The sequence below is a fragment of the Schistocerca cancellata genome, chromosome 3 (genome assembly GCF_023864275.1).
Source record: "Schistocerca cancellata isolate TAMUIC-IGC-003103 chromosome 3, iqSchCanc2.1, whole genome shotgun sequence".
NCBI classification, from domain to species: Eukaryota; Metazoa; Arthropoda; class Insecta; order Orthoptera; family Acrididae; genus Schistocerca; species Schistocerca cancellata.
The window spans coordinates 775136999-775150045 of NC_064628.1; the positions used below are offsets into that span (position 1 = coordinate 775136999).

The 13047-nt window shown below is 46.0% G+C and overlaps 1 protein-coding gene across 1 annotated transcript in view; it reads left to right on the forward strand.

Moving 5' to 3' along the window:
* Positions 1–3762: 3762 nt before the first annotated feature.
* LOC126175817 (luciferin sulfotransferase) overlaps positions 3763–13047 on the forward strand; it is an 87294-nt gene continuing 78009 nt past the window's right edge. Inside the window, exon 1 of the mRNA XM_049922808.1 lies at positions 3763–3871. Coding sequence (XP_049778765.1) covers positions 3804–3871 — 68 coding nt within the window. The 5' untranslated portion in view covers positions 3763–3803. The remainder of the gene's footprint in view (positions 3872–13047) is intronic.

Consider the following 13047-nt stretch of genomic DNA (forward strand, 5'->3'; position numbering starts at 1 on the left):
GTCTACTCAGTTTGATAATTTGCTTATTTTTTTCATAGTTCCACAGAACTTCTTCCTGTTTTCTCGATTGATCTGTGTTCAGTTTTTCAAGGCCTATCCACTGTGCCCACTTATAACGAAATCTGAGAGGGGTGCGATGGGGAGGTTCCCTTGTGAGTAGCAGTTATTCCTCGCCAGGTGACGCTGCTATCGCCTAGATGTGTTTATATCGATAGTAGGTCGATCGTCATAATGTTCCGGCTGATCAGTGCATGTATGTCCGCTTGTTGTAAATAAGTCCGTTTCCTGATCCAAAGTGCACGACCAACAAGAGCAGTAATGCTGCAGAACGATAAATCACAATCTCGTAAGACCACGCCCCTTCCGCTTGTAGATGTTTCTTCTCCTTACACAAGGTGTAACATGATCTTCACACGAACAGCCAAGATTCAAATGCTATTTTTATATGAAAACCCACCGTCTAATCTACCCTTACCGTATATGAAGAAAATTGATGGCATTCTTCCTTTTTGTATTGTTCCATTAAAACGCTAATAATTGCATATCCAAATATGTAGTACTTTGTTGCAGATCGCTTTCGTGATGTTTCAGATTCAATATCCAGCTGTGCAGTTCCGTGGGAATGAATCCTGTCTCATTTCTTTTATGTCGAAGTAATTCATACATATTACAAAAACTTATGTATGTATGAGTATATAGGTATGTTTCACATCTTCTCCTAAGCCACTGAGAAGATTCCAACCGAACTTTGTACACATATCAATTGCTGTCTGCAAAGAGTCGTTGTGGGGGTAAGAACAATCAGGGGTGGGGGATGGGGTCGAAAAATAAGTATGCCCCACGACGCACGAGAGCAGTTACTAACTTGCAACAAATTTTACACATAATTTCAAACCTTTATGAAAACTTTTTCTCGCTGACAGTTCCACAAAACAAAGAAAGGAAACAACTTTATCGCTTACTACATTTTCACTGTCCATACAGTAAAAATGTCGCAGCAGGCATGCCGTTTCAATTTACTACTGCTTTACTGCTAACTGCATTCGCGACACGTTTTGCAGACAGTATTCACATATACTTTCTGCAAAATTATGTCATCGTAAGATACGTAGTTTAGGAGATATGACATGATAAACATTTAGCTGCGTGAAAGCGAAACTGCAGGATGAAATTCGCTACAAATACAGGTGAAATGCCGGCTGTTGTGGCCGAGCGGTTCTATGCGCTTCAGTTCGGAACTGCGCTGCTGCTACGTCGCAGGTTCGAATCCTGCCTCGGGCATGGATATGTGTGATGCCCTTAAGTTAGGTTTAACTAGTTCTAAGTCTAGGGGACTGATGACCTCAGATGTTGAGTCCCATAGTGCTCAGAGTCATTTGAACCTTTTTGAGACTTGGTACACGTGTTAGTTACCATCCCCAAGGAAATACTGTGGGGATAAGAACCACAACCTTCTGTTGGGCTAGCGGAAACAACGTGGAGAGTGAAGGTCTGAGGAGGAGATGGAAAGACAGGGAAAGGATGGAGGAACTGAACAGAAATAATACGAAGGAGAAGAAGGGGTACTCGGAAATGGACAGAAAGGAAAGAGGTGGATATGAACAGAGAGAGGGGCGGGGAGAATATGGACAAGGAAAGGAAAAAGGAAGAGATGGACAGGGAAGAAGGAGAATTTGGACAGAGAACTGGAAGAGGAGGAGATGTACAGAGATGAGGGAGAGAAGTAGAAGGACAGAAAAAGGGATGGGGAGACAGATATATAGATGGGAGAGAAGTAGATGGGCAGAAAGAGGAAAGATGGGTTGGCGAAAGAGAGGAAAGATGAGAAGGGCAGATAGAGGAGGAGGAGAATAAAGAGGAGGAGATGGACAGCAAGAGGAGGGAGGAGGACATGGAATGAGAGGGAGGGAAGGCGGTGGACAGAACGACGGTTGAGGATGCGATGGACAAAGAGAGATGGCAGAATTAGACAGAGAGCGAGATGGGGTAGGAGGAGATCGATTGTCCATCTCCTTCTCTCTCATTTCTCTGCACATCTACTCCTTTTCCCTTTCCCTGTCCTTTTCTTTCAAATGGTTCAAATGGCTCTGGGCACTATGGCACTAGTCGTGGACTGTGCGGCTGGTCTCGGCGGAGGTTCGAGTCCTCCCACGGGCATGGGTGCGTGTGTTCGTCCTTAGGATAATTTAGGTTAAGTAGTGTGTAAGCTTAGGGACTTATGACCTTAGCAGTTAAGTCTCATAAGATTTCACACACATTTGAACATTTGAACTATGGGACTTAACATCTGAGGCCATCAGTTCCCTATAACATAGAACTACTTAAACCTAACTAAACTAAGGACATCACACACATCCATGCCCGAGGCAGGATTCGAACCTGCGACCGTAGCGGTCACGCGGTTCGGGACTGATGCGCCTAGAACCGCTCGGCCACAGCGGCCGGCTCCTTTTATTTCTCCCCTCTCTCACATCAGAGAGGAGAGAGGAGGATACATATAAAGAGTGCCAAATTCTGCCAATTGCGGAGGACATTCAACAACTCTTTCAATCAACGCCAAGCCGAATAACTGCAGGCATAAGGGCCGGAGGTGGACATACGCGTTATTGACTTGGTCAGTTTGCGAAGCACTTTTTCTTGAATAGATGACCCAATGTTTTTTACAATTGCAGTCATTTTTTGGGCTATAAATATATATAAAAAAGGGTTCAAATGGCTCTGAGTATTATGGGACTTAACATCTGTGGTCATCAGTCCCCTATAACTGAGAACTACTTAAACCTAACTAACCTAAGGACATCATACACATCCATGCCCGAGGCAGGATTCGAACCTGCGACCGTATAAATATATCACATCTATCGATTTTCGGACAATTCCTTCGTGGTGCGTCTTATTTTTATGAGGTAGTCATAAAATTTTCGCCTCGAAAAAGTAGTTACGTAATTAATTTTTTATTTGTTCAAATTTTTTGTCTGTTCAAGTTATACATATTGGTGCTGCGTTCGGCAACTTACTGTCAGCTGTCCTGAGCTACGGAATCAACCAACCTGGCCAACAGTCACACGGAACGGCAAGATTGGGCTGCACGCAAACTTGCCATATGCCAACGTAAATGATCGTGGGATAGTTAACAGAAGTGTGGAACAGAATGGGAAAGCGTCCTTGATGACGAGGGTGGGGAGCGGTTGGGGTCGCTGGAGGCGCCAGAACAGCATCGTAATTGCTGCAAGCACCGCTTCCAGTTCCAGCTCCAGGGAGCGGCGGCGGCGGCCGCGTGCGTCTGCACCCGCCCACTTTCTCCGGCCGCCTTTTTCCGCTGGAACCGGTTGCCGGCTCCACATTTCATGCTTGCTTACCCCTCTCCACCCCGCTGTCTTCCTCTCCGGCCAGCCCCCACCCTACTGGCTTTCTCCGGTGCGTTCGGCAGCGAAGAAATTTCTAAACTTCGCCAAATTAAAAAAGAAAAAAAAAATATCGTGAAATCCTCGCCGTTTGCCAGACTCTCATCCGTCCTCGGACACGCCACCAGAATGAGGCACCCTGCTTCAGAGCGGAGGCACCCCTGCTTACGGCTGTTAGCCCGCGAGGTCGCTCTAGGGATCGCGGGGATTACGAAAGGAGGAAAGCGAAGATGCTGCCGGCGCTGGCGCCGCGTGTGCCGGGGTCACGTGCCGGAGAAAGGGAAAGCATTCCGGAGAGCCGGGGCGGTGTAAAACTCGCCGGCGTTGGCGCGCAGCGGCTAGTCCACGGGACCACGAGTGCTCGGGAACCAGCAACGAGCGCTAGCACAGGACAGCGAGATGAGTGCCGTGGCCGTCAGCGGGAGCGTGCAAGCGGCATGCGCCGAGAGGAGGGAGGCGAGCAACAGGTACGTCCCGTCATTGTCCGAACTCATCCTGAGCCGGCTGTTTCGCGAAATCGTCCTAGAGTGAATGCACCACAGTCTTTTTGCGTAATACAACCCAGTACGTTGTCGTGGACGGCGAGTGTTCAATCGCAGACGTGGGTACAGCCAGGAGTGCCCCAGCAAAGTGACAAGATTGCTTTTGAAACTTCCTGACTAATTAGAACGGTGTGCCGGACCGAGACTCGAACTCGGGACCTTTGCCTTTCGCGGGCAAGTTCTCCACCAACTGAGCTACCCAAGCACGACTAACGCCCCGTCGTCATAGCTTTGATTCCGCCAGTACCTCGTCTCCTACCTTCCAAACTTCACAGAAGCTCTCCTGCGAACCTTTCTTCCAGGAGTGCTAGTTCTGCAAGGTTCGCAGGAGAGCTTCTGTGAAGTTTGGAAGGTAGGAGACGAGGTAGTGGCGGAATTAAAGCTGCGATGACGGGGCGTGAGTCCTGCTTGAGTAGCTCAGTTGGTAGAACACTTGCCCGCGAAAGGCAAAGGTGCCGCGTTCGAGTCTCGGTCCGGCACACCGTTTTAATCTGCCAGGAAGTTTCATATCAGCGCACACTCCGCTGCAGAGTGAAAATTTCATTCAAGATTGCTTTTGTTCTGTTCACGCTAACCGTTAATGACAATTGCTCTCATTAATATTTACGACAGTGCTGAGCTCATAGAGATTTTTGCTTGGTTTGTTTCACGCTATACGACCCGTAAATTAGCTTGTATAAAGTTTCTGTGTCGAGGAAATAACTGTGATAAGTGTTTCGCATACTTCACTACCGAGCGGCAGCACGCTCAAACCAACAAGAAACATAAACATTTCAGTTTTCTACTTTATTTACCCATTTAGCATGTAAAACTTGTCAGTAACATGTCTCTCAAGGAACTGCGTTGCATTTGTTCATAATTTTGCAGCCTGCTGAAAACATAATGTTCTAATTTGGTGTGTATAAGGGCAACCGGAAAATACCAGCACAGTTGAGGGTTAACGAATAGGTCCAATATACATAAAAACCCGTGGAAAAGTAATTCGTATTAGTATGTTGGGATCAGGCACGCAGTGCCGGAAGTTCCATGCGGCTTTTCGCGGATGATGCTGTAGTATACAGAAAAGTTGCAGCATTAGAAAACTGCAGCGAAATGCAGGAAGATCTGCAGCGGATAGGCACTTGGTGCAGGGAGTGGCAACTGACGCTTAACATAGACAAATGTAATGTATTGCGAATACATAGAAAGAAGGATCCTTTATTGTATGATTATATGATAGCGGAACAAACACTGGTAGCAGTTACTTCTGTAAAATATCTGGGAGTATGCGTGCGGAACGATTTGAAGTGGAATGATCATAAAAAATTAATTGTTGGTAAGGCGGGTGCCAGGTTGAGATTCATTGGGAGAGTACTTAGAAAATGTAGTCCATCAACAAAGGAGGTGGCTTACAAAACACTCGTTCGACCTATACTTGAGTATTGCTCATCAGTGTGGGATCCGTACCAGGTCGGGTTGACAGAGAAGATAGAGAAGATCCAAAGAAGAGCGGCGCGTTTCGTTACAGGATTATTTGGTAACCGTGATAGCGTTACGAAGATGTTTAACAAACTCAAGTGGCAGACTCTGCAAGAGAGGCGCTCTGCATCGCGGTGTAGCTTGCTCGCCAGGTTTTGAGAGGGTGCGTTTCTGGATGAGGTATCGAATATATTGCTTCCCCCTATTTATACCTCGCGAGGAGATCACGAATTTAAAATTAGAGATATTCGAGCGCGCACGGAGGCTTTCCGGCAGTCGTTCTTCCCGCGAATCATACGCGACTGGAACAGGAAAGGGAGGTAATGACAGTCGCACGTAAAGTGCCCTCCGCCACACACCGTTGGGTGGCTTGCGGAGTATAAATGTATATGTAGATGTAGAATGTAGATGTAGATGTAGATGTACACACTGTATCTCAGGATCGATGGTCGGTATTCAGGAATATACTAAAATGTAGACTTTCACGGCCGGAAATATCACGTCCATTATAATTATCCGGGCTGTTATGCCGTGGTCGGTTGATGAATTCTGTGTCAATTCCCAACGTTTTGTCCCAGTCTGCGGAGGACATCTTCAAGGGGGTCTGTAGCTCGAGGGAAGGTCCAACACACCCACTGGCTCGCTACTGAGCTACAGACCCCCTTGAAGATGTCCACCGCAGAGGGGGACGAAACGTTGGGAATTGACACAGAATTTATCAACCGACCACGGCATAACAGCCCGGATAATTATAATGGACGTTCAGGAATATGTCAGGAACACCCATTCGAAGCAGAAAATTTTTGGACAACATGGTTGTGGAGAGAAGCAGCGATTAGTATGATTAATCAATAATTCAAGAACAGTCTTAATCGCATTTATTATTGTTATAATACCGCCAACCGGTTTCAACCATGCGTAGGGGTCATCTTCTGGGCGTTTACACCACTGGTCGACTGCTGGTGGTGTCACTCCTGTCTACATAACGGCAGGAAACATAGATGACCCCTACGTCGGGTTGAAACCGATTGGCGGTATTATAACAATAATAAACGCGATTAAGACTGTTCTTGAATTATCGAAGCAGAAAAGCCAGTTAACATGGGCTCTAAATTGCATAATTTTTAGAGCTATGAGCACCTCTTCATCTTCGATACTGTGAAACAAACCTCTTCTACTGCAAGCTCTTTGCTTTCCATATTTTCAGAGGTGATAGTATGGACCAAAATAAGAAAAAACTCCAGTAAACATGGACTCAAAAACGCGTACGTTAAAAACTATGATAACTTGCTCATCTTCGCTACTGTACTGAACAAGTGCTCATTGTTCTAAAGGTACGCATTTTAGATCCCATGTTTACTAGACTTTTTTGTTTCGTATAGTCGCTCTTATCACATCCCTGAATACTGACCATTCCCACTGGGACACGATGTATATATAAAACGATCTAACAAGTAGGGTGAGCAACACTCTGCAACTGTTTGCTGGTGACGCTGAAGTGAATCGGGAAGCGTAATCTTTGAGCGACTGTGGCAGCGTACAGAGAAACTTGCATACAATTTCTGTTTCATGTGACCACTGAGAGATTGCTCCAAATGTGGGAAAAATGTAATTTAATGCAGATGAGCAGGAAAAAGAATCCTGTAACGTTAGATAGAGAAACAATTAAAATCGCTCAAAAGAGGAAAGGCCTCTGGACCTGATGGGATACCAGTTCAATTTTACACAGAGTACGCGAAGGAACTTGCCCCCCTTCTTGCAGCGGTGTACCGTAGATCTCTAGAAGAGCGTAGCGTTCCAAAGGATTGGAAAAGGGCACAGGTCATCCCCGTTTTCAAGAAGGGACGTCGAACAGATGTGCAGAACTATAGACCTATATCTCTAACGTCGATCTGTTGTAGAATTTTGGAACACGTATTGTGTTCGAGTATAACGACTCCTCTGGAGACTAAAAATCTACTCTGTAGGAATCAGCATGGGTTTCGAAAAAGACGGTCATGTGAAACCCAGCTCGAGCTATTCGTCCACGAGACTCAGAGGGCCATAGACACGGGTTCACAGGTAGATGCCGTGTTTCTTGACTTCCGCAAGGCGTTCGATACAGTTCCCCACAGTCGTTTAATGAACAAAGTAAGAGCATATGGACTATCAGACCAATTGTGTGATTGGATTGAGGAGTTCCTAGATAACAGAAGGCAGCATGTCATTCTCAATGGAGAGAAGTCTTCCGAAGTAAGAGTGATTTCAGGTGTGCCGCAGGGGAGTGTCATAGGACCGTTGCTATTCACAATATACATAAATGACCTGGTGGATGACATCGGAAGTTCACTGAGGCTTTTTGCAGATGATGCTGTGGTGTATCGAGAGGTTGTAACAATGGAAAATTGTACTGAAATGCAGGAGGATCTACAGCGAATTGACGCATGGTGCAGGGAATGGCAATTGAATCTCAATGTAGAAAAGTGTAATGTGCTGCGAATACACAGAAAGATAGATCCTTTATCATCTAGCTACAAAATAGCAGGTCAGCAACTGGAAGCAGTTAGTACCATAAATTATCTGGGAGTACGCATTAGGAGTGATTTAAAATGGAATGATCATATAATGTTGATCGTCGGTAAAGCAGATGCCAGACTGAGATTCATTGGAAGAATCCTAAGGAAATGCAATCCGAAAACAAAGGAAGTAGGTTACAGTACGCTTGTTCGCCCACTGCTTGAATACTGCTCAGCAGTGTGGGATCCGTACCAGATAGGGTTGATAGAAGATATAGATAAGATCCAACGGAGAGCAGCGCGCTTCGTTGCAGGATCATTTAGTAATCGCGAAAGCATTACGGAGATGATAGATAAACTCCAGTGGAAGACTCTGCAGGAGAGACGCTCAGTAGCTCGGTACGGGCTTTTGTCAAAGTTTCGAGAACATACCTTCACCGAAGAGTCAAGCAGTATATTGCTCCCTCCTACGTATACCTCGCGAAGAGATCATGAGGATAAAATGAGAGAGATTATAGCCCACACAGAAGAATACCGACAATCCTTCTTTCCACGAACAATACGAGACTGGAATAGAAGGGAGAACCGATAGAGGTACTTAAGGTACCCTCCGCCACACACCGTCAGGTGGCTTGCGGAGTATGGATGTAGATGTAGATGTAGATTAGTGATGCTGCTTGATACAGTCATGACACGATAAATCAGTCTAATCTAAAAGCCGTAAATTCAACGGAATACCTAGGTATCACAAGTACGAACAACTTAAAATGGAATGAATATATAGAAAATGTTGTTGGGAAGGCTAACCAAAGACTGCGTTTTATTGGCAGGACACTTAGAAAATGTTACAGACCTACTAAGGAGACTGCCTACGCTACGCTTGTCCGTCGTCTTTTAGAATACTGCTGCGTGGTGTGGGATCCTTACCAGATAGGACTGACGGAGTACATCGAAAAAGTTCAAAGAAAGGCAGTACGTTTTGAATTATCTTGAAATGTGGGAGAGAGTGTCACAGAAATGATACAGGATTTGGGCTGGACATCATTAAAAGAAAGGCGTTTTTCGTTGCGACGGAATCTTCTCACGAAATTCCAATCACCTACTTTCTCCTCCGCATGCGAAAATATTTTGTTGACACCAATCTACATAGGGAGGAACGATCACCATGATAAAATAAGGGAAGTCAGAGCTCGTACGGAAAGATATAGGTGTTCTTTCTTTCCACGTGCTATACGAGATTGGAGTAATGGAGAATTGTGAAGGTGGTTCGATGAACCCTCTACCAGGCACTTAAATGTGATTTGCAGAGTATCCATGTAAAAGATGTAGATGCACATTAAATATCTAGCCTTAACGTTGCAAAGCGACTTGAAATGGAACAAGCACATATCGTCGATTCTAGGGAAGGCGAATGATCGCTTGTAGAACACTAGTGTGACCCACTGCTGAGAACTGCTCGAGTGTTTGGGATCCCTACCATGTCGGATTCAAGGAAGACACGGAAACAATTCAGAGGCGTGCCGCTAGGTTTGTTACCGGAAGGTTCGATTAACGTGCGAGTACTAGGTAAATGTTTCATGAACCGAAATGGGAATTCCTGAAGGGAACATTGCTTTCTTTTAGCAAACAGTATTCAGAAAGTGTAGAGAGGTGGCATTTGCGACAGACTGCAAAACGACCCTACAATCACCAACACGTATCTCGCATCAGAACAATGAGAACAAGATGAGAGAAATGAAGGCAATTACCGAAGCATATAGACAGGCGCTTCATTTGCGAGCGGAAAAGGAAAGGGACTGACTAACGGTGGTAGAAAGTATCCTCCGCTGTGTACCGCATGGTCGTTCACACAATATGTATGTACGTAAGGACTTCAGAAAGTCAAATGTCTTCCCACGCTGAGAACCATTGTGCGACAATAGAGACGTATTGTCGGAAGAGAGTATACGTTCAGGGTTTGCTGCAGATGCAATTCCTCTGCTGTATGGATGACAGATGCACCACAGAGCGGCAACGGAAAAGTACTCCAAAGTTGAAGCAGGCAGGACACTACTATCCTGGTGGGAAAAAACGACTAAATTGCACACAGAAATTTGCACCGTGAAATTTTGACATTATATGGAACAAAGGCAATGTCGTATACATTAAGGCCGGTGATATTTTTAAAACTATCGGGATTCCGATATATCGATATTAAGAAGATGTAATAGACGCCGCCGATGTATCGAAGAAACGTATCGATATATCGACGTAGTAATACAGACTTATCGGTCTTTAAAAACGTCGGTTGCATACTGGAAATGTACTGCCGTTTTTAGCGCTGTACATTTAAGTATTGATTTATTACTGGATATTCTGTACATTAACAAGCTAGCAGCCCTTAGAGCATGAATTGAAAGGAAAACCACGCACGTTCACGCTTTGTGATAACCACCTCGATAACAATGGTAACTGCGCGTAAACGACAATAAAATGTGTCGCATGGGTCTGTTATTCGGTTTCGTCACGTATCGGATTTGTCTGGAACACTTCAAGTCGATTTTTTTTTTTTTTATTTCTGCAAACGCCAGCGACCTAGCAGTTATAGTGTCAAAATTACGTGGTGAAGTTATACGCTGCAGTTTCGGCGCCGAGCGCCTACTACATCAACATTTCCCCTTACACGTCACCGTCTGCACTGAGCGAGGTTGCGCAGTCGATAGCACACTGGACTCGCATTCAGGAGGACGAAGGCTCAATCCCGCGTCCGGCCATCCTGATTCAGGTTTTCCGTGATTTCCATAAATCGCTCCAGGCAAATGCCTGGATGGTTCCTTTGAAAGGACACGGCCGACTTCCTTCCCCGTCATTCCCTAATCCGATGAGACCGATGACCTCGATGTCTGGTCTCCACCCCCACAGCAACCCGTCACCGCCTACAGCACACTAGTTAGGTTAAAAATTGTTTTTTTTTTAATGCAACTGGTGTGCTATTTTTTCACATCGGAAATCTTGTTATTCCACTCACTCCGCCACCCCCCCCCCCCTCCCCGCTCCCCCCAGTGCAATCGGCCTTCGCCATTGTGGCACTTATACTTGCTTCCCTCATTCAAAGAGAAAGACTGGGAGAGATGAAAGCTCAAAAAGTAGTAAGACTCCTTGACAACTAGAAGCAAATTATGTTGTACAGTCTCAAAAGAACTGTTTCAAACATTTACCGAAAACTACGAAAAAATATAACATGAAAATATTGGCGCTCTATACTGTCATTTCCATATCGATATATTGGTATATTTTTGAATATATGTCGCCGATACTTAACGATGTTTTTGGAAAAGCTTTCGATATATCTATATTCTATCACCGGCCGGGTGGCCGAGCGGTTCTAGGCTCTACAGTCTGGAACCGCGCGACCGCTACGGTCGCAAGTTCGAATCCTGCCTCGGGCATGGACGTGTGTGTTGTCCTTAGGTTAGTTAGGTTTAAGTAATTCTACGTTCCAGGGGACTGATGAGTTCAGCAGTTAAGTCCAATAGCGCTCAGAGCCATTTGAACCATTTGATATTCTATCAACAGCCCAAGTACCCAGCTGTAGTGAAACGGCGCCGCCAATTTTGACCAAGACCTCACAGACGCCGGTGACGTGATCGGAAAGTTCAGATCACGCACAATGCGATTTCAATCTTTTTAGCAAGCTTGCAGAAGTCCTGGGGAGAAAAGACTCTTCCAACAGTGTTGAGGACATTCACACGGCAGTTATCGAATGGGTTCTTGACCAAAGAGTGGCTTTCTGCAGTAGAAGAATTGAGCAATTGGTAGAACGTTCCGACTTTTGTTTACAGAGACTTGGTGCCTATGTTGAGAAAATATGCTGCCCATATGGTTGCACTGTCGGTCGGAGGATGGCACTCACGTATCGTACAGCCGTTACGGCGCCTTCCATGACCACCAGCGGCGTACGTCAGTCCCATATAATGCCACCCCAAAACAGCAGGAAACTTCCACATTGCTGCACTCGCTGAACAGTGGGTCTAAGGCGTTCAACCTGATCGGGTTGCCTCCAAACACGTCTCCGACGATTGTCTGGTTGAAGGCATATGCGATACTAATAGGTGAAGAGAACGTGATGCCAGTACTGAGCAGTCCATTCGGCACAGTGTTGGGCCCATCTGTACCGCGCTGTATGGTGTCGTGGTTGCAAAGATGGACTTCTATGTACGTTGGGAGTGAAGAAGCGCATCATGCAGCCAATTGCACGCAGTTTGAGTCTTAACACGACGTCCTGTGGCTGCACGGAGAGCATTATTCAACACGGTGGCGTTGCTGTCAGGGTTCCTCCGAGCCATAATCCGTAGGTAGCGGTCATCCACTGCAGTAATAAACCTTGGGCGGCCTGAGCGATGCATTCATCGACATTTCCTGTCTCTCTGTATCTCTCCCATGCCCGAACAACATCGCTTTTGGTTCACTCCGAGACGCCTGGACACTTCCCTTGTTGAGAGCACTTCCTGGCACAAAGTAACGATGCGGACGCGATCGAACCGCAGTATTGACCGTCTATGTATGGTTAAACTACAGACAACACGAGTCGTGTGCCTCCTTCCTGGTGGAATGACTGGAACTGATCGGCCGTCGGACCCCCTCCGTCTAATAGGCGCTGCTCATGCATGGTTGTTTACATCTTTGGGTGCGTTTAGTGACATGACTGAACGGTCGAAGGTGTGTCTGTGATACAGTATCCACAGTCAACGTCTACCTTCGGGAGTTCTGGGAACCGATGTGATGCAAACCTTTTTTTGATGTGTGTATGTAAGAGAGACTTTGTACCCTTACACCCGAATGACCTTCACGGGCGGGTATGATGGCGACCTGGGAGAGGTCCCATGTATTGGAGAGACTGCGGTGTTTCTCCTGGCCTCATGGCGTGGGGAGCCGTCGGATATGACTTCACGTCACGGCTGGTATGATTGAGGAGGGAACTGTGGTGACACAACGTTACCTCATGGACATCCTGCGTCCTCATGTGTTACCTTTCATGCGACAGTATCATGATGCCATCTTCCAACACGACAATGCTCTTTCATATACGGCACGTGTCTCTATGAAATGTCTACGTGACATTGAGATAATCCAGTGGCCCCCGATACAACATGCGTGTTACCAGCCCTT